The 18,052-nt window shown below is 35.7% G+C and overlaps 3 protein-coding genes across 5 annotated transcripts in view; 2 read left to right on the top strand and 1 right to left on the bottom strand.

Annotated features, from left to right (window-relative positions):
- Positions 1–50: 50 nt before the first annotated feature.
- Positions 51–2,680, bottom strand: LOC122399863 (death-associated inhibitor of apoptosis 2-like). Its single transcript, XM_043400894.1, has 8 exons — positions 2,245–2,680; positions 2,066–2,180; positions 1,794–1,991; positions 1,539–1,717; positions 1,343–1,474; positions 1,120–1,259; positions 829–1,040; positions 51–749 (listed from the first exon to the last, which is right to left on the bottom strand). Exons 1-8 carry the CDS (start codon positions 2,512–2,514, stop codon positions 562–564), a joined length of 1,434 nt encoding a protein of 477 aa, XP_043256829.1. The 5' UTR covers positions 2,515–2,680; the 3' UTR covers positions 51–561.
- A 1,672-nt stretch (positions 2,681–4,352) lies between these two features.
- Positions 4,353–6,651, top strand: LOC122399859 (acetyl-CoA acetyltransferase, mitochondrial). Its single transcript, XM_043400888.1, has 8 exons — positions 4,353–4,497; positions 4,814–4,960; positions 5,027–5,141; positions 5,214–5,407; positions 5,485–5,775; positions 5,842–6,030; positions 6,107–6,264; positions 6,322–6,651. The coding sequence occupies exons 1-8, from the start codon at positions 4,471–4,473 to the stop codon at positions 6,440–6,442; spliced, it is 1,242 nt and encodes a 413-aa protein (XP_043256823.1). The 5' UTR covers positions 4,353–4,470; the 3' UTR covers positions 6,443–6,651.
- A 2,653-nt stretch (positions 6,652–9,304) lies between these two features.
- Positions 9,305–18,052, top strand: part of LOC122399726 (sodium-dependent transporter bedraggled) — a 56,090-nt gene continuing 47,342 nt past the window's right edge. Inside the window, exons 1-2 of one of the 3 annotated variants that reach the window (XM_043400623.1) lie at positions 9,305–10,147; positions 17,063–18,020. In XM_043400623.1, the coding sequence (XP_043256558.1) occupies positions 17,080–18,020 (941 nt within the window). In that variant the 5' untranslated portion in view covers positions 9,305–10,147; positions 17,063–17,079. Of the gene's footprint in view, positions 10,148–10,419; positions 10,637–17,062; positions 18,021–18,052 lie in introns of those variants that run through there. The other 2 variants (XM_043400625.1, XM_043400624.1) reach the window with 2 other exon arrangements.

Here is an 18,052-nt window from a genome sequence, read left to right as displayed (position 1 = left end):
AATCAAGAATATCGATTTGTTGATTTTCGTTTTATTTTGGCATGTTACAATTTTTCCCACCTTTGGTCAAACACCCTGTATAAATAAATAATTTTTTAATCCTGTAGTAAGAAATTTTAAAAGTTCTCCAAACTCTATGAATTAACTGTATCTAACAAATGTGCCCTTTGTATTTGCGTATCAATAACGTGAATTACGTGAATACGTAAATTTGGAGCGGCCATCTTGATTTTTCAGAGCCGGCGAGCACCGCGTAATTGTCTTGCAAAAACAATTACTTTTCTCTAAAACGTTCTGGAATTTGTACTTACTAAGAATATCAACGCAAGTTCCTTTATTCAACAGAAATAATATTATTAACGCTTAAATTATTTTATCATTTTTTTTACATGTCCTTATCGCGGAACAAAAAACGCTCGATATAATAATATTCTAGAAAACTGTACAAAAAAATATATCTTTACGCAATGTCGCATGTATTTACAACTTAAATTACCGACTTTGAATAAATATACTTACTGATATATTTATTAATTAATATCCTGCGTTTTGTTGTTCGGTTTACGATAAAAATGCACGAACGGTAGCACGAATTTCTCGTCGACACATTGGACAGATAGCAAGGGACAGGGCACAGTGAATGCAAGTTAAGTGTCCGCAAGGTAAAAACACAATAGCTATCTGTCGATCTATACAAATTTTACATAAACGAGCTTCTTTTAGTTTTTTATTTTCTTCTTTTAAAGACGCTGAAAAAGGTACAAGTTTGGTTATCATTTGATATCGGTTTCAAAATTTTCAAAGACAGGTTTCGTTGTTATTACTTACCAATTTCCTTAAGTTTAATCTTTAGCTTATTTTCATCACTTTCGTTATTAGATATTTCATGCTCCTCTTCCTTATTCGAGAGTATCTCATTTTTATATTCATTCGTAGTTTCGCTCATAGTTGTAGTATGCGATTCGTTATCATCAGACTGTTCCGTAGTATAATTTATTTGCTCCCTCACAGCGTGATCTAACGTAGAAATTGATTCGTTTCTATAAATCGAATAATATAATACATTAGTATTATGTCGTTCACTATTTTCATGTAGATACAATTTTATTATTACTAAACCTAGTATCGTCCTCCATTATTTGTTCACGAGGTACGTCCATATGTTGATTGAAATTTAAATACAGGGGTCCAATTGTTTCCATTAGTTTTGTCATAACTGTATTTATTCTCTGCGTGTGTAACGCAATTTCTGAAACATACTGAAAGAAAAGATTATTCGAGACGATGATATAATATCGTTCAGATGTTTTCGGAACAATGGAATAAACATATAAAGCATTACTGTTGTTAGCGGACTATCCGACAATCTTTCTGGCCCATTATCTTGCGTAGATGGTAAATTTGTAGACAAAGCGAGAGATGGTGGTGCTTCGGCTGTGGCTGGTTCTCCATCTTCCGCCACGCCCCGGAAAATCTGTATAAGCACTGAATATAATTTAAGATTTTTAAAAGACACAAGATAAATATATAATATTCACCGATGGACTTAAAGGTCGTCTATTATCGATACAACGTTTGACAAATTCTGGTCCCCTTATGAGATTTACGAACACACATTTGGGAGACCATCTGACGTGTTCGTTCCACGCCTCATCCGTTGCTTCCCAAGATCTTATACCGACATCGCAATGAAAACATCTAACAAGATCACCAAATCCTATAATTTTAACATTTACGATATTTCAAAGTTAGCAGAGAGAATTGAAATTTTTATGTCAATATTGAATATTTACCGGTGTAATAAAATCCAGCGATGGACAACAGTTTCGGAGTTTGAATCCGATTTTCCGGCCAACCATAAAAAGTATGCAATCTTTTCTCGTACGTCGAATAATTTGGGTTTTTAGGAGCCGTGTGTATCTGTACACCTAATTTTGTGAGACTCGATCTTTTACCAGGCTTTAACTTTATGTTATTTAAATACAGTATATCTATTAACGAAAAGACCAAGATAAAAAGGTTATTTAGAATATAAAGGGATTACTTCGCACGAATGAATAAATACCATCTCTGTCTGGACGATCGCAGTCAGGAAAATGTACCATGTATTCTGTATCTGGATTTAAACCGTTACTAAGTTTCCACTTCCATACAATACTTGCACAATACGCGCATTGCACCTGCGAACAAAGAAAATAAAATGTATAACGCCGTGTAAGGTTTTAATCTTTTTATATTTATTACCATGTCGTCGTATTGAAGATAATAAAAACCAGATTTAGCAATTCTTTCAAACGATAAGATTGAAGAGATTGGCCACTGACTAAATGTTAGTAATCTAGATGTTAGATTCCTATACTCTCTCGAAGGATCTTTGTTTTCTAAGTATCTTATAGAGAGTTGTTTAATTCTCTCGTTTTCTTGCCGTTCTTCCACCGGCGTTGAAGCTAATTCTTCTAGAAAATCTTCATTTCGCAAGCGAGTCGGAGTCTCGTCATCACTGATATTATTCATTTTGGAATATCAGTTATTTCGAATATCGTCGATCGGAAAAACGTCCCAGCAAATTTCAGTGAAATTACGTCTTCGATTTATGATATATGATTTTTTAATTTGACATTTGAAGTTTCATCATATTTCGACCATATATTCGATGCATTGTAACGCAGTGATGGACATTCGTGGGAATTTTCCCTCGCGGGTTTCCGTTCTGCGCATGCGTAAGCTGACGTCACAGCAGCTACCTGTCGTCCGTTACCACAGACGTATCTTGACCGCGAGAGGAGATGGATGTAAGGGGCCTGCTGGAATTCCAACATTTTTAGATTTTAAATCGATTAAAATATTTGAAATTAATTTGATTTAAATGTATTCGGTTAACATTGATAAAGTATATGTTTCCAGTATATGATAGTCCAGCTTTTGAAAATATCCTATATTGGCCTCTTTTTTATTATTTTTAGCTAAGGGGCTCAATTACAATCATTTTTTGTGAATACACGTACCCCCGAAATCTTGCCTACTTTCGAGAAAAAAATTCAAGAAGGTACTGAAATTTTTAGACAAAATTAAAAAATTTCAAATCATACTAAAAAAATTATATTTAGTTAGAGGGGTCAATTACAAGCATTTTTGGTGAATAGACATACCTCGAAATCCTACGTACTTTCGAGAAAAAAAAAATCTAATGTGAGGCCAGAAATGCTGCCTGGACAGATTGAAGGATTTTAATGTTTCAAAATGTAAAAAACGCGTATTTTGATGAAGAATATTTAGAAATTCTTAGAATATTGGAAAAGTTGTTTCTTAACTCTGTAAACTTAGTAAAACCCCATAGAAGTGGTCCAATTTTCAAACGACCATAACTCCTACAATAGTGAATATATTTCAATGAAATTTATTGTGGAAATAGAGCCCATGGATATCTACAAAAAAGTATTAAACAATATTTCCGTAGGTCGTCAAACAAAATTACGAGAATATGTAGAAGTTCTAACAATATTGAGAAAGTTGTTCCTTGACACCGTAAAGTGAGAAAAATCCCCTAAAATTGGTCCAATTTTCAACCGGCCATAACTCCTACAATAGTAAAGGTATCTCATTGGAATTTTTTTCTGATGCAGAGCCTATGGGTACTTACAAAAAAGTATTAGACAACTTTTCTATAGAGCGTCAAACAAATATATTAAAAATGAAAAACAAAGTTATAAGAAAAATCGACAGGGGGTAGTCCCTAAATTTTTCGATAAGAAAAAAAAAATTTTAAATCGTTATGGAAAAATTATTTTCGGTTATGGGGGTCAATTATAATCACTTTTTATCATTAGACATACCCTCGAATTCCTACCCACTTTCGAGACAAAAATTCGGGAAGGTGTGAAATTTTTCGACAAAATTATAAATATTTCAAATTGTTCTGGAAAAATTATTTTCGGTTGGGGGGGTCAGTTACAATAATTTTTGGTGAATATACCTACCCCCGAAATCTTGCGCATTTTGGAGAACAAAATTCAGTACTGGCGGAACTTTAAACGTTAATAACTTTGTAACGAAGCCTCCATCAACAAATTAGTATTCTTGATTTTCGTCTTATTTTGGTCTCTAGAATCCCCCATTAAAATTTTTTCCAGGGGTGGTCGAACACCCTGTACGTAATTCGTGAAAAGTGAAAAGAACGCTCCCGACCAATCAAAAACGTTCACGAAGAATCACGGAATCACTGTGAATGAAAAATCACCATGATTGGGAATGACGAATGAACGTGATCGAATCACGATATCACGAATGATTCAAAAGTAGCAATTCACGCCATCTCTAATGTTGACAAACATAAATTGTTATCAACCGAGAAACTGTAGAAATTTATAACTTGTAGTAGTTCTTATCTACTAAATGCGTGTGCACACATTGATAACCATATTGTACATTTAGCACAGTAGTTCGAACAAAATTAGTGGCTTGTTTTTCACAATGTTGACACTAAAGAACATTAGCAAAGTAAGTTAATTGTTCTCGATCGTTAAACTATTTATAAACAATTGAATAAATTTCCAAGAATTTAGTTTTCACTACGAAATTGTCGATTTTACGTATTTTATATACTTGTATTTATTTCTCATTTTTTGGAGAAATTTTAATAGATATACTTTATAATTGAAGCATTAATAAATATTGTAATAGACTTCTTAATATCTTTCGGTCTTTAAATCTTTATTATCCATTTTTAAACAATTTGAGTGGTAAAGAATGTATGTGCCCTTTGTTTGTTCAATGGCTCGATTGTTTATAATTCAATATTTTGCTTTCTGTCTAGATTCATCTGTTCAATGTACGATCATGTTGTTCCAAGACGAATTTAAACGACGTTGTAATAGTCAGTGCAGTCAGAACACCTATCGGATCGTTTCTCGGAGGCTTATCGAGCGTACCTGCGCCAAAACTTGGAGCCGTGGCTATTCAAGTATTAATCAAATTCTGACTAAGCTAATTAATCCCAAATACAAATGGTAATTAATAATTTTTCAAGGCAGCAGTAGAGCGTAGCAAGGTTTCGAAGGATCAGATTACAGAAGTTTTTATGGGAAATGTTTGTCAAGCTTCTTTGGGTCAAGCGCCAGCGAGACAAGCTACGTTGTTTGCAGGTTTCCTTCTTAAAATAGTACATTGTTTACACAGTTACGGTCTTATTATTAACATAGAAATGTTTGCGACAGGTTTTCCCAAGTCAACGATATGTACAACGATCAATAAAGTTTGCGCAAGCGGTATGAAAAGCATCATGCTTGCTTCTCAGACGTTACAATGTGGACACCAAGAGATCGTGCTTGCTGGTGGTATGGAATCAATGTCCAACGTACCATTCTACCTTGCACGAGGAGAAACAAAGTACGGTGGTATGAGACTCGAGGTGCAATAAATATTTTCAATATTTCATTAAATTTCTGTACATTCTCCCAATTATCTCACTCGCTCGCAATCTTACAGGATGGGATCGTGTTTGATGGTTTAACGGATGTTTACAACAAATTTCATATGGGCAATTGCGCAGAAAACACTGCTAAAAAGTTAAATATCACGCGCAAAGAGCAAGACGAATACGCTATCAACAGTTACAAACGTAGCGCGGAAGCGTATGCGAATAAAGTATTTCAAGATGAACTTGCACCAGTTAACGTGCCGCAAAAAAAAGGCAAACCTGATATTGTATTCAACGAAGACGAAGAGTACAAGAGGGTGGACTTTGCTAAATTTAACAAATTGAACACGGTCTTTCAGGTATACCTATAAGTCGATTAAAAATTAGCGATCCAGATTTTACGTAACGATTTCTATTTATTGCAGAGAGAAAATGGTACAGTCACTGCTGGAAATGCGTCGACTTTGAACGATGGAGCTGCCGCGTTGGTTTTAACGACTGCGAACGTCGCGCAGAAAATGAATCTGAAGCCTTTGGCGCGAGTGGCCGCGTTTCAAGATGCTGCGACCGATCCTATCGATTTTCCAATTGCACCGTCTTTCGCTATTCCCAAAGTACATTATTGCGATGTACATTAGAGTACAATATACTCTTTAAGCTTTTAATGACGAGACATGTATCTGTTTTCAGTTGCTACAAAGGGCCGGTGTTAATAAAAACGATATAGCCCTTTGGGAGATCAACGAAGCTTTCAGCGTAGTTGTCGTTGGAAACCAGAAGCTGCTCGATATCGATCCTAGTAAAGTAAACGTCCACGGCGGCGCTGTGTCTCTTGGTCACCCCATCGGGTGAGTATTTTAACTATTTAATCGTAAATGAAATATAAACTATATTTAACATTTTAGTATGTCTGGGGCACGTATCGTGGTACACTTGGTACACGCTCTGAAGGCTGGGGAAAAGGGTGTTGCGTCCATTTGTAACGGAGGCGGCGGTGCCTCTTCAATTTTAATCGAAAAATTGTAAGTCCGCGACGAGAAACGTTTCCGCTGATGCGGAAATATTTTTATACTTATTATGCGGGGAAAAGACTATACTCGATCAATACTCCAGTAAAAAATGTATTTTACCATATGGTTTTTGAAAGAATCGTAAAAACTTTCTATTTTTTTACTACACACGTGTAATTTTTATATTTAGATTTTTACAAATCACGTTGTTACGACGAATAAACAATGTTAAAAAATATTTTTAAAATTCTCTCTTTCTGTAGGTGCCATACAATATCTTCTCCACCGACATTAACATTGTACACAAAACGTCCGTGTCCGCTTTGCGATAATCTAAAAAACGAGTTGAAAGCGCAGTTTTCTGGTCGTTACCAACTGCAAGAAGTTGACATTACAGCACCGGGGAACGAAAGGTTCCTCGAGCTGTACAAATACGAAATTCCAGTTCTCTTTTTAGAGGGTCAGTTTCTTTGCAAGCATCGTCTGAATTCGGTGGTTTTAGAAAGGCGATTTACAGATCTAACGTCGTGAATTAAAAATTATAAAAATCAATACAATTAATAAATGTACAAAGTCATCCCGTGTAATCTAATTATCATGAGCGCATTGTATAGTAATCGTTATTAACCTCTTCACGCTCTTGGCCACATATGTGGACGTTCAGTAAATTATAGTTACTGTCAATAATAAATAGACAAAAAAAATAGAAAAAAAGAAAAAAAAATTCGTCCCTGAAGAGGTTAAAATTCTCGTTTCTCCCAAATTTTTTTATACCAACTTTGTAGTGTTCGTAGAACCAGAGTTGGGAAAAATAAATTTTTTAATTAGGTAATTAAATATTTATTTAACGAATATAATAAATGATGTATGTTAACGTCTAGAAACTGATAAATATAGGAATGGTAGAATAATAAGAACGATGAGCAGTGTTTCGTGTAATGGACAAATTAAAAAAATTAAAATCTATAAATGATGGCTTATTATAGCTTAAAATATTCATGAAGATACATAGATTTTGATACTATGTTACTTTTTTACTGAATTTACTATTTTGTAATTGAAAATGGTGCTTCAAAGTTGATGCCAATTTTTTATACATTTTCCGGAAAATTTGCAGTTTGCGCAAATTTTCTGAAAAATGACTTGATTTTTATATGCTCAGTATTATAAAATTTTAAATTACTGATTAACTTTTTTGCAATATTAACAATCTCTCTCAATTTTTTGTATTCAATGTTTTTCAACTTTGACTTGAGTTTTAAAAAATGTAACGATAAGTAACTCTTCTGATATTTTTTTTACTAATTTAGAGGTTATTAAACTTTAAGTCAACGTCAAACCTAGTTTTTAATGTGTTGTATTCAATGTTTTTCAACTTTGACTTGAGTTTTAAGAAATGTAACGAGAAGTAACTCTTCTGATATTTTTTTTACTAATTTAGAGGTTATTAAACTTTAAGTCAACGTCAAACCTAGTTCTCAATGTGTTATATTCAATGTTTTTCAACTTTGACTTGAGTTTTAAGAAATGTAACGATAAGTAACTTTCGTGATATTTTTTTTACTAATTTAGAGGTTATTAAACTTTAAGTCAACGTCAAACCTAGTTCTCAATTTGTCGTATTCAATATTTTTCAACTTTAACTTGAGTTTTAAGAAATGTAACGAGAAGTAACTCCCGTGATATTTTTTTTACTAATTTAGAGGTTATTAAACTTTGAGTCAACGTCAAACCTAGTTCTCAATTTGTTCTATTCAATGTTTTTCAACTTTGACTTGAGTTTTAAGAAATGTAACGATAAGTAACTTGCGTGATATTTTTTTTACTAATTTAGAGGTTATTAAACTTTAAGTCAACGTCAAACCTAGTTCTCAATTGTTGTTTTCAACGTTTTTCAACTTTGACTTGAGTTTTAAGAAATGTAACGAGAAGTAACTCCCGTGATAGTTTTTTTTACCAATTTAGAGGTTATTAAACTTTGAGTCAACGTCAAACCTAGTTTTCAATGTGTTGTATTCAATGTTTTTCAACTTTGATTTGAGTTTTAAGAAATGTAACGAGAAGTAACTCCCGTGATAGTTTTTTTTACCAATTTAGAGGTTATTAAACTTTGAGTCAACGTCAAACCTAGTTTTCAATGTGTTGTATTCAATGTTTTTCAACTTTGACTTGAGTTTTAAGAAATGTAACGAGAAGTAACTTTCGTGATAGTTTTTTTTACCAATTTAGAGGTTATTAAACTTTAAGTCAACGTCAAACCTAGTTCTCAATTTGTTGTATTCAATGTTTTTCAACTTTGACTTGAGTTTTAAGAAATGTAACGATAAGTAACTTTCGTGATATTTTTTTTACTAATTTAGAGGTTATTAAACCTAGTTGCCCAAGTTCGCCCGATACGGAGAAAATATTCGAGATCTTTAAAAGTTAATTATTTTACATTTAAGTTAGTTAACAGTCTTACATTTAATTATTTTATGTTTGTAAATATTTAAAAAAAGACTAAAAATTTTATCCCGTTCGTCCATATACTCAAAATGATTATTACGATTGTTCAGACATTTCCGTTGATCCACTAAAAAAAGTCAGTAATCACTTCTAAAGAAATTGCAATAGTTATAATTGACAACAATTTTTTATCAATTTTTAATTTTTGTAATTAATTTTTTAATTTTTTAGGACACTATATATTTTTATGCAACCTTTGATACATTTTATCATTCTCTTTAAAAAAGTATTGGGGGTCCCAGGTAAAAAATGAATTACTTCGGAAGTTACGATTTTGTGTCCCGAATTCCCATGTACGCGAAACACCGATGGTCGAAACGGTTGTATTGAATTTGGCATTATGTATTTAGCGGGGTGTCGTCGCGAATCTTGCGGCTGGTTGTGTCCGCTTTCGCCTATGCTTGTTCTGTCTTCGAATCACCTACTCTTTTTCGCCCTCTCCACTGGTTCTTCACCTCTTTCCTCTTGGTTCCCTTTCTCTCCGCCATTGGGTCTTGCATACTCTCTTTCCGATGGGTAAGCAGGCAGGCAGGCAGGCTGGCAGGCCAGGCAAGCACGCCCACACCGACACACACCGAAGATCGGCAGTGAATTGGTGAATGCACGCATCGGACTCTCCTTGCCGACGTTCGTTCTTTCTCAGTGCGTGCCTTACTCGGATACCGTGAAGTACTATCGCTTGTTTCGTATCATCTACGTGGCGCGTTGCAGCGGCGGACCCGCTTCGTTTCGGCTCGCGCGGAACAAAGACCAGGCGCGTAAAGAAAACCAAGAGACGAATACGTGCCCTTTAAAGTCACGTACGTGAATCGAACGAACGAACGCGCCCGTTGATTCACCGTCCAGCAGCGGTGCCATCGGGAATCGCTCCGGCGCAGTGGTCTGTCTGAATTTTCGAACCAGTGCCAAGAATAACGGGGCCGGCCGAACGCAAAAGTGGTACTGGAAATCTTCGAGTCGAAAGGGATCGGATCCGATCGGAAGAAAACCGATCGTCTTAACGATCGTTCGTATCGAGATCCCCCGGGTGGCAGTGGATTACGATTTTCGTGGCTCGATGGATCGCGAGCATACCCCCGCGGAACGAAATTCTGTCGCCCCGATGCGTACCCGGACAGCCAAAAGAAGTTTTATCGGCGCGGTGGCGGTAATCTAAACCACGAGTGGTGTGTTACGAGGCAGCGCCAACTGCTCCGTTGCTTCACGATATACACGGGTAAAGAGAAATTCGAATTCTTCTTCGGCCACTATCCGTTGATTTATCGGTGAAAGCAGTATCGAACCTTTTTTCCCCCCCGTAACGATAGACGCGTTTCTGGCCAACCGAGCTCGCAATATTTTTAGATGGCTTTATGCTCGGTCCCGATCGGTTCACGAATTTTCGAGAGTCGGTTGCATCTCGGGGAACGTTGACCGCGTTAAGTCGTTCGATCACGTACGCGCGAATGCATTTTTACCGTGCGATGGAATGACGTAAGTGTTAAACAAAAGACGTTACGCGTATTATATACGGGTCTTTTTACGGAAAGATGAGTGGAATAATTGGATTCGAAGTCCGTTGATTTACTCGAGCGGTGTTTTCTTCTGTGTGTTCGCGAAGAAATTGTGGGAAGAATGAAGGATGAATCTCGCGCGATCGGCTCTGTCGGAAGCGTAGGTGTTCCGAATTCTGGACGTCGTTTTTGAAAATACAGAAGGAACGAAGGTACGTGGAACGTTTGATATTTTTATCGATAACGATTTCTCCGTGTTTCGCGCAACTTGTACAGGTTAGGAGTTTTAAGAATCTTGAGAATAGTTGCTGTTGCAAATGTCCAAGAGTGGTTGGCCTTCGAATACGTATCGATGGTACGTATTGGTGCAATGTCGGACATACTTGCAAATGTACCGTTCTTATTGCATTTCGCTTGAAAAATGCACGAAGAACTCGGTCAACGTGTTCACGGTAATTATTTGCACAAGTGTTTTGTTACTGTTTCTATGATTTCGGTTTCGTTCTTCGCGATTGGTAATATCACGAATGAAATAGAATTTTTGTATCGCTTCTAAACGCAAGTATTCGACTTTGATACAAAAAGTTTCATTTGTTAGAAGAACCTGTTTTCCAAGAAAAGAATTATTTAATATTTTAATGATTAATTGATATTCGTAATAAACATAATAATTCCAATAATAACATGAATTCCATGAAATACAGTTAATAAATAAAAGATTCTACCATTAATGTGAAATTTAGCTTCATTATATTCGAAATATTGTAAAAGCTTCCATTTTTAAATAACTAAAACCGAAGGGAGCCGAAGTTAGACGAAGTTAGACGAAGTGTGTGTGATGTCACGTGCATATAAACAAATTGACGAAAAGTTTTTCACAGAAATGTTTTCAATACTCATTGGCATATGTAATTGTTAAAAGTTCAATAAATAATATGGGGATATAGTAATATAATTTAACTCTTTACGGGTACACTTGATTTTCACACCTAAAAAATACTGCCATACTTATTGGAATTGCGTTTTACGTAACCTTCTTCCAAATTACGTGACATATTTATTATTTTCACAAAATGATTACACGAACGTCATAAGCATTGTAATCAATGAAAATCATCATTTTGCAATATTTTCGATGCGTAACAAAAATTACAAATTTCTTAAAAAAAAATATTTCTAAACATTTTTGCGATCGAAAGGAAAATTTAGTTATTGTAGTTGCCATAAGCATTGTAATCAATGAAAATCATCATTTTGCAATATTTTCGATGCGCAACAAAAATTACAAATTTCTTCGAAAATAAATATTTCTAAACATTGTTGCGATCGAAAGGAAAATTTAGTTTTTGTAGTTGCCATAAGCATTGTAATCAATGAAAGTCATTTTGCAAGATTTTCGATGCCCAACAAAAATTACTTTTTCAAAAATAAATATTTCTAAACATTTTTGCGATTGAAAGGAAAATTTAGTTATTGTAGTTGCCATAAGCATTGTAATCAATGAAAATCATCATTTTGCAATATTTTCGATGCGTAACAAAAATTACAAATTTTTTTCAAAAATAAATATTTCTAAACATTTTTGCGATCGAAAGGAAAATTTAGTTTTTGTAGTTGCCATAAGCATTGTAATCAATGAAAGTCATTTTGCAAGATTTTCGATGCCCAACAAAAATTACTTTTTCAAAAATAAATATTTCTAAACATTTTTGCGATTGAAAGGAAAATTTAGTTATTGTAGTTGCCATAAGCATTGTAATCAATGAAAATCATCATTTTGCAATATTTTCGATGCGTAACAAAAATTACAAATTTTTTCGAAAATAAATATTTCTAAACATTTTTGCGATCGAAAGGAAAATTTAGTTTTTGTAGTTGCCATAAGCATTGTAATCAATGAAAATCATCATTTTGCAATATTTTCGATGCGCAACAAAAATTACAAATTTCTTCGAAAATAAATATTTCTAAACATTGTTGCGATCGAAAGGAAAATTTAGTTTTTGTAGTTGCCATAAGCATTGTAATCAATGAAAATCATCATTTTGCAATATTTTCGATGCGTAACAAAAATTACAAATTTTTTCGAAAATAAATATTTCTAAACATTTTTGCGATCGAAAGGAAAATTTAGTTTTTGTAGTTGCCATAAGCATTGTAATCAATGAAAATCATCATTTTGCAATATTTTCGATGCGCAACAAAAATTACAAATTTCTTCGAAAATAAATATTTCTAAACATTGTTGCGATCGAAAGGAAAATTTAGTTTTTGTAGTTGCCATAAGCATTGTAATCAATGAAAGTCATTTTGCAAGATTTTCGATGCCCAACAAAAATTACTTTTTCAAAAATAAATATTTCTAAACATTTTTGCGATTGAAAGGAAAATTTAGTTATTGTAGTTGCCATAAGCATTGTAATCAATGAAAATCATCATTTTGCAATATTTTCGATGCGTAACAAAAATTACAAATTTTTTCGAAAATAAATATTTCTAAACATTTTTGCGATCGAAAGGAAAATTTAGTTTTTGTAGTTGCCATAAGCATTGTAATCAATGAAAATCATCATTTTGCAATATTTTCGATGCTTAACAAAAATTACAAATTTTTTCAAAAATAAATATTTCTAAACATTTTTGCGATCGAAAGGAAAATTTAGTTATTGTAGTTGCCATAAGCATTGTAATCAATGAAAATCATCATTTTGCAATATTTTCGATGCTTAACAAAAATTACAAATTTTTTCAAAAATAAATATTTCTAAACATTTTTGCGATCGAAAGGAAAATTTAGTTATTGTAGTTGCCATAAGCATTGTAATCAATGAAAATCATCATTTTGCAATATTTTCGATGCTTAACAAAAATTACAAATTTTTTCAAAAATAAATATTTCTAAACATTTTTGCGATTGAAAAGAAAATTTAGTTTTTATAGTGCATAAATAACGAATATGTTATTGTTATTTGATAACGTGTCTCTGCATTCAAAAGAAACATTTATAAGAACTTATTAAAGAAAGACAATGGAAGAATAACGAATGTTTAATAGGAACTTAGGTTTCTTCCTGTAAAACCAATCATCTTATGTGCGTGCATTGAACACGAAAGGCAAAGTCTGTTCGTCTGTATAGGGTGTCTCAAAATACGTGGTATGAAAAAGAAGCTTGTGAAAAGAAAAAAAATACATATTAGTATCGCAAATGGATGACTTTAATTTTGAATTTGTTCTAATAATTTTTGAAATTTTTAAACTCCCTTGTACTATGTAACACGAGAAACGAGTATTCTCGTTTTACAAGTGTGTGTTTTTCTAGTAATTTTTTCGATAACACAAGAAAAAAAAATTCCAATATTATCCACATATAATTCCTGAAAATTTCAATAAAATATATTAATTACAAAAATACTTAGTATACACACGTTGAAAGAATTCTATGTCGTATAAGAAAGTTTTAATAAAAATGCCTAATAAATAAGCTAGTAAAAAGCATGGATTTGTTGGTACACGTAAAAGTACGCCCCCTAATGTCTAATATTATCCACATAAAAATTTCAATAAAATATATTAATTACAAGAATATCACGTTTTTAGTATACACATGTCGAAGGAATTCTATATATCAATAAAATCGTCGTATAAGAAAGTTTTAACGAAAGTGCCTAACAAATAAGCTAGTAAAAAGCATGGATTTGTTGGTACACGTAAAAGGTACGTCCCCTCTCGAGACGTCGATTAGCTTCGAGCCCCTCAGAAATATTCTTGTGGCGTTGTCCTGGTTCGTGATTCACGAATGAGCTATGTAGAGCCGTTGCCAGCTGAGAAGGTCCGGTTACTGGTTACCTGTTACTTGGACCAGTGTGCAGCGGACCCGTCCTGAAATATCGACCGTGAGGTATCCCCCGGTCGCGACTTTCGGAAATCCCTCATTCCGAAAATTCTGTCTGCTGTTTCCCTCGGTGGCCGTTGCGTGTCGTTGCTATTTGGTATGCAGCGCGTCGTACGTTGCTACGGTCGCTGGAAATATTGCTCACGCGTGCTTTATTCGCTCGAGCGATCGATTTTTGTAAACACGCGACCGTATGAAATCGATGGAGATAAATAAAGTGGAGAGACAAGTCGGGTTCATTCTTCCATCTTCGTGTGAGATGACAGATACCGTTCGAAAAGGGCAACGTTTCGGAAACACTGTTCTTCTGTCTCGCAAGTGGCGAGGCAAATGAATCAATTACCGAATGAGTCATATTCCCTCGCGACGACGTGTTGCCTGAAAATTTTTAACATCGTGCTAGCATTAGTGCCATAATAATCGTTGGAAACAGATACGTCGGAATATTTTGCGTCATTGTCGCTCAATATTATTTTAACACTATTTATAGGTTATGATTTAAGTAACCGTTCAACGACTCAGTTGGGTGCGAATTGTTCTCCGGTTCAGGACCGGTTTTGGCAGTCACACAAGACACATAATCCCCTTCTTTCGAACCACTGTAATTTCATCGCGATTTATAATTGTTAAAATGTTATTTGATATTCATTCCGAAAACCGGTCGATAAGCGTCGAAAGCAGATTAATCGGCCAACGGTCGATAACCGCTGGACACACAAAAATCGATCCTGTGAATTTTAACAAGGTTACTAAAATAATTACTGAAACAAATTTTAGGTTATGTAGAATGGTGTAAAATAAAAATTTTAATCTTGCAGAATATTACACAGTTTTTCATTTGGCAACGATTCAAACGATACGATATGAATGTATAAATTATTATTTAGAAAAATTCGTTTACTGTTTCACCTATTAAAACCCTTTCTCTGATACGTTGGTATTAAAAGTTCAACGAACTGCGGGTCTCGCGCCTAGCACAGTTAATTCCATTGATCACGACGACAATAAAGCAAGAAAGGTCGCGCGTGTTACTGTCGGTACGCGATGTTTTTTCCCCGAACAACGATAATCCTTCACCCGTGGTAATAATAATTTGGATCGTTACAGGATCGATGATAATTCGACGAATTGTTTCAGAAAGAAAATTTAATTTAACGAATCTTATCATAGGATATTTAAACGCGTGCAATAAATAATCTATCGTCACGCTTTCCGGGTACGTTTTTCGCGGTTAATTAATGCTCGTAATTAGCGTTCCATTGTTAATAGCGTCTAATGTTATGACACAATCATCTCCAGCTTATTTCCTTCGAACGTTCGGCATTCTCACGTGTCTCTTTCTGCGGGCGAAGTCGAGCATCGATTCCGTTTTAAATCGTTAATCAGAGCATGGCACCTGCATGGAAGCTTCGTAACATTTTTCGATATTTTTTCAACGGTGAGTTCGCAACAATTCGTGGAACGATTCTTCCAGGATTATTCGTTACAAGGCAGAGTCGTTGTATTAGAATACACGGCGAAGATATTTCGTCCTCGAGTCAGGCGAATGTGGGACAGGTTCAGACGGTCAGAGACAGAAACGGCCCACTTTGTTCGTGGGAAGAGGTTAGGTGTATCGTATCGGAATCGTTCGCCATCTTTTTACCAAATAATGTTCCGACTTGAATCGTCATTTTTTCATCAAATTTGGTGACAAATGGCGGACGATAAACCACTGGGCCTGAGTTAAATAATTTTTATTCCAAATAACCGTCGTTTGAATAAATTTGGTGACAAAATGGCGGACGATGCAAGGACGATAAATCGCTGGACTCAAGTTAAATAATTTTTATTTGAAATAACCGACGTTACATTAAATTTGGTGACAAGATGGCGGACGATAAACCACTGAGCTCAAATTAAATAATTTTGATTCCAAATAACCGTCATTTGAATTAATTTCGTGACAAGATGGCGGACGATAAACCACTGGGCCCAAGTTAAATAATTGTTATTCCAAATAACCGTCGTTTGAATAAATTTAGTGACAAGTTGACGGACAACGCAAGGACGATAAACCGTTGGGCCCAAGTCAAATAATTTTTATTCCAAATAACCGTCGTTAGAATAAATTTGGTGACAAAATGGCGGACGATGCAAGTTCGATAAACCACTGGACGCAAGTCAAATAATTTATAACCGTCGTTTGAATAAATTTGGTGACAAGATGGCGGACGATGCAAGGTCGATAAACCACTGGGCCCAAATTAAATAATTTTTATTCCAAATAACCGTCGTTTGAATAAATTTGGTGACAAAATGGCGGACGATAAACCACTGAGCCCAAATTAAATAATTTTGATTCCAAATAACCGTCGTTTCAAATAAATTTGGTGACAAAATGGCGGACGATGCAAGGTCGATAAACCGTTGGGCCCAAGTTAAATAATTTTTATTCCAAATAATCGTCGTTAGAATAATTTTAGTGACAAGTTGACGGACAACGCAAGGACGATAAACCGTTGGGCCCAAGTCAAATAATTTTTATTACAAATAACCGTCGTTTGAATAAATTTGGTGACAAGATGGCGGACGATAAACCACTGGGCCCAAGTTAAATAATTTTTATTCCAAATAACCGTCGTTTGAATAAATTCGTTGACAAGATGGCGGACGATAAACCACTGAGACCAAGTCAAATAACCGTCGTTGTAATATGTTATGTTACTTTTATTTCGTAATAAAAAATAAATTTTCATGATTGCAGAAAGGGAGCAGCGCAAAATGACGTCGAACGAGGATGGCGACCTGATCGATCTAGGGAACGAAGTGTGCGTGCCACGGGTGCCTGTCGAGGAGTTGTTGCCCGAGGAGCAGGAGCATCTTCTCGACGTGTGCCCGCCGAAGTTGGAACAGACGCTCTCGCTGACCAGAAAGCAGGAACAAGTGCACAGCGTGAGCGACAACGGCGACGTGTTGGTCACGCTGGGTCACGACCAGGTGGTGCCTATTCGAAAGAGGATCGACGTTGTTTCGTCCGATACGATAAAAAGGGTCCGCGACATCACCAGGAACTTGGAACCAGTCATAAGGAAGACATGTTCCGATATTAACGAGGAGCACCAGGACACTGTCGACCATGGAACCGTGTCGAGTCACGAAAAGCACGAGGACGAGACGTTCGAGGCCCAGGAGATCAACAACGCCTTCAACTTCCTCACGGAGCTCGACGACGCGGAGGACCAGGTCGAGGCCAGCTACGACCGTCGCGACGACGTCGAGGACTCCCACGTGTCGGTACTATTGACACGATCGGAAAACGAGGATCTGTTGAGCTTCCATCGTGGATCGTCCCGGGCCTTGAGTTGGAAAGCTCCGGACGGCTACTTCGTCCAGAAGGATAACGTTGATCTGGATAATCCGGCGTTCGAATTGTCCTCTAACTCCTCCAACATCTCGCGGAAGATCAGGTCCATTTCCGCGGGTCACGAGCTCGAGGCAGGTGGCATGCCGATCGTGAAGAAACGTTGCAAAGAGGAGGAGGTGTTTGGAAGAACGTCGTTTCAACGCATGCATCGCAAATCATGGACCGAGGGGACCAACAGCTTGAAGACTGGGTCCAAGGACGCTTTTACTAGGTTCGACAGGTCCACCAGTTTGGGGGAGTACAACTGCGAACCGTCCACTTCCACCGTCGCTCATCGACAGTCCAGTTTCATCTCGAGGTACGAGTTATTGTACAGGATGATTGAGGTGC

Source organism: Colletes gigas, unplaced genomic scaffold, assembly GCF_013123115.1.
Source record: "Colletes gigas isolate AHSC1104 unplaced genomic scaffold, ASM1312311v1 Colletes_gigas_Sc00015, whole genome shotgun sequence".
NCBI classification, from domain to species: domain Eukaryota; kingdom Metazoa; phylum Arthropoda; class Insecta; order Hymenoptera; family Colletidae; genus Colletes; species Colletes gigas.
Note: the sequence above shows the minus strand (reverse complement) of the source record. Positions and strands in the feature narration are given on the sequence as shown.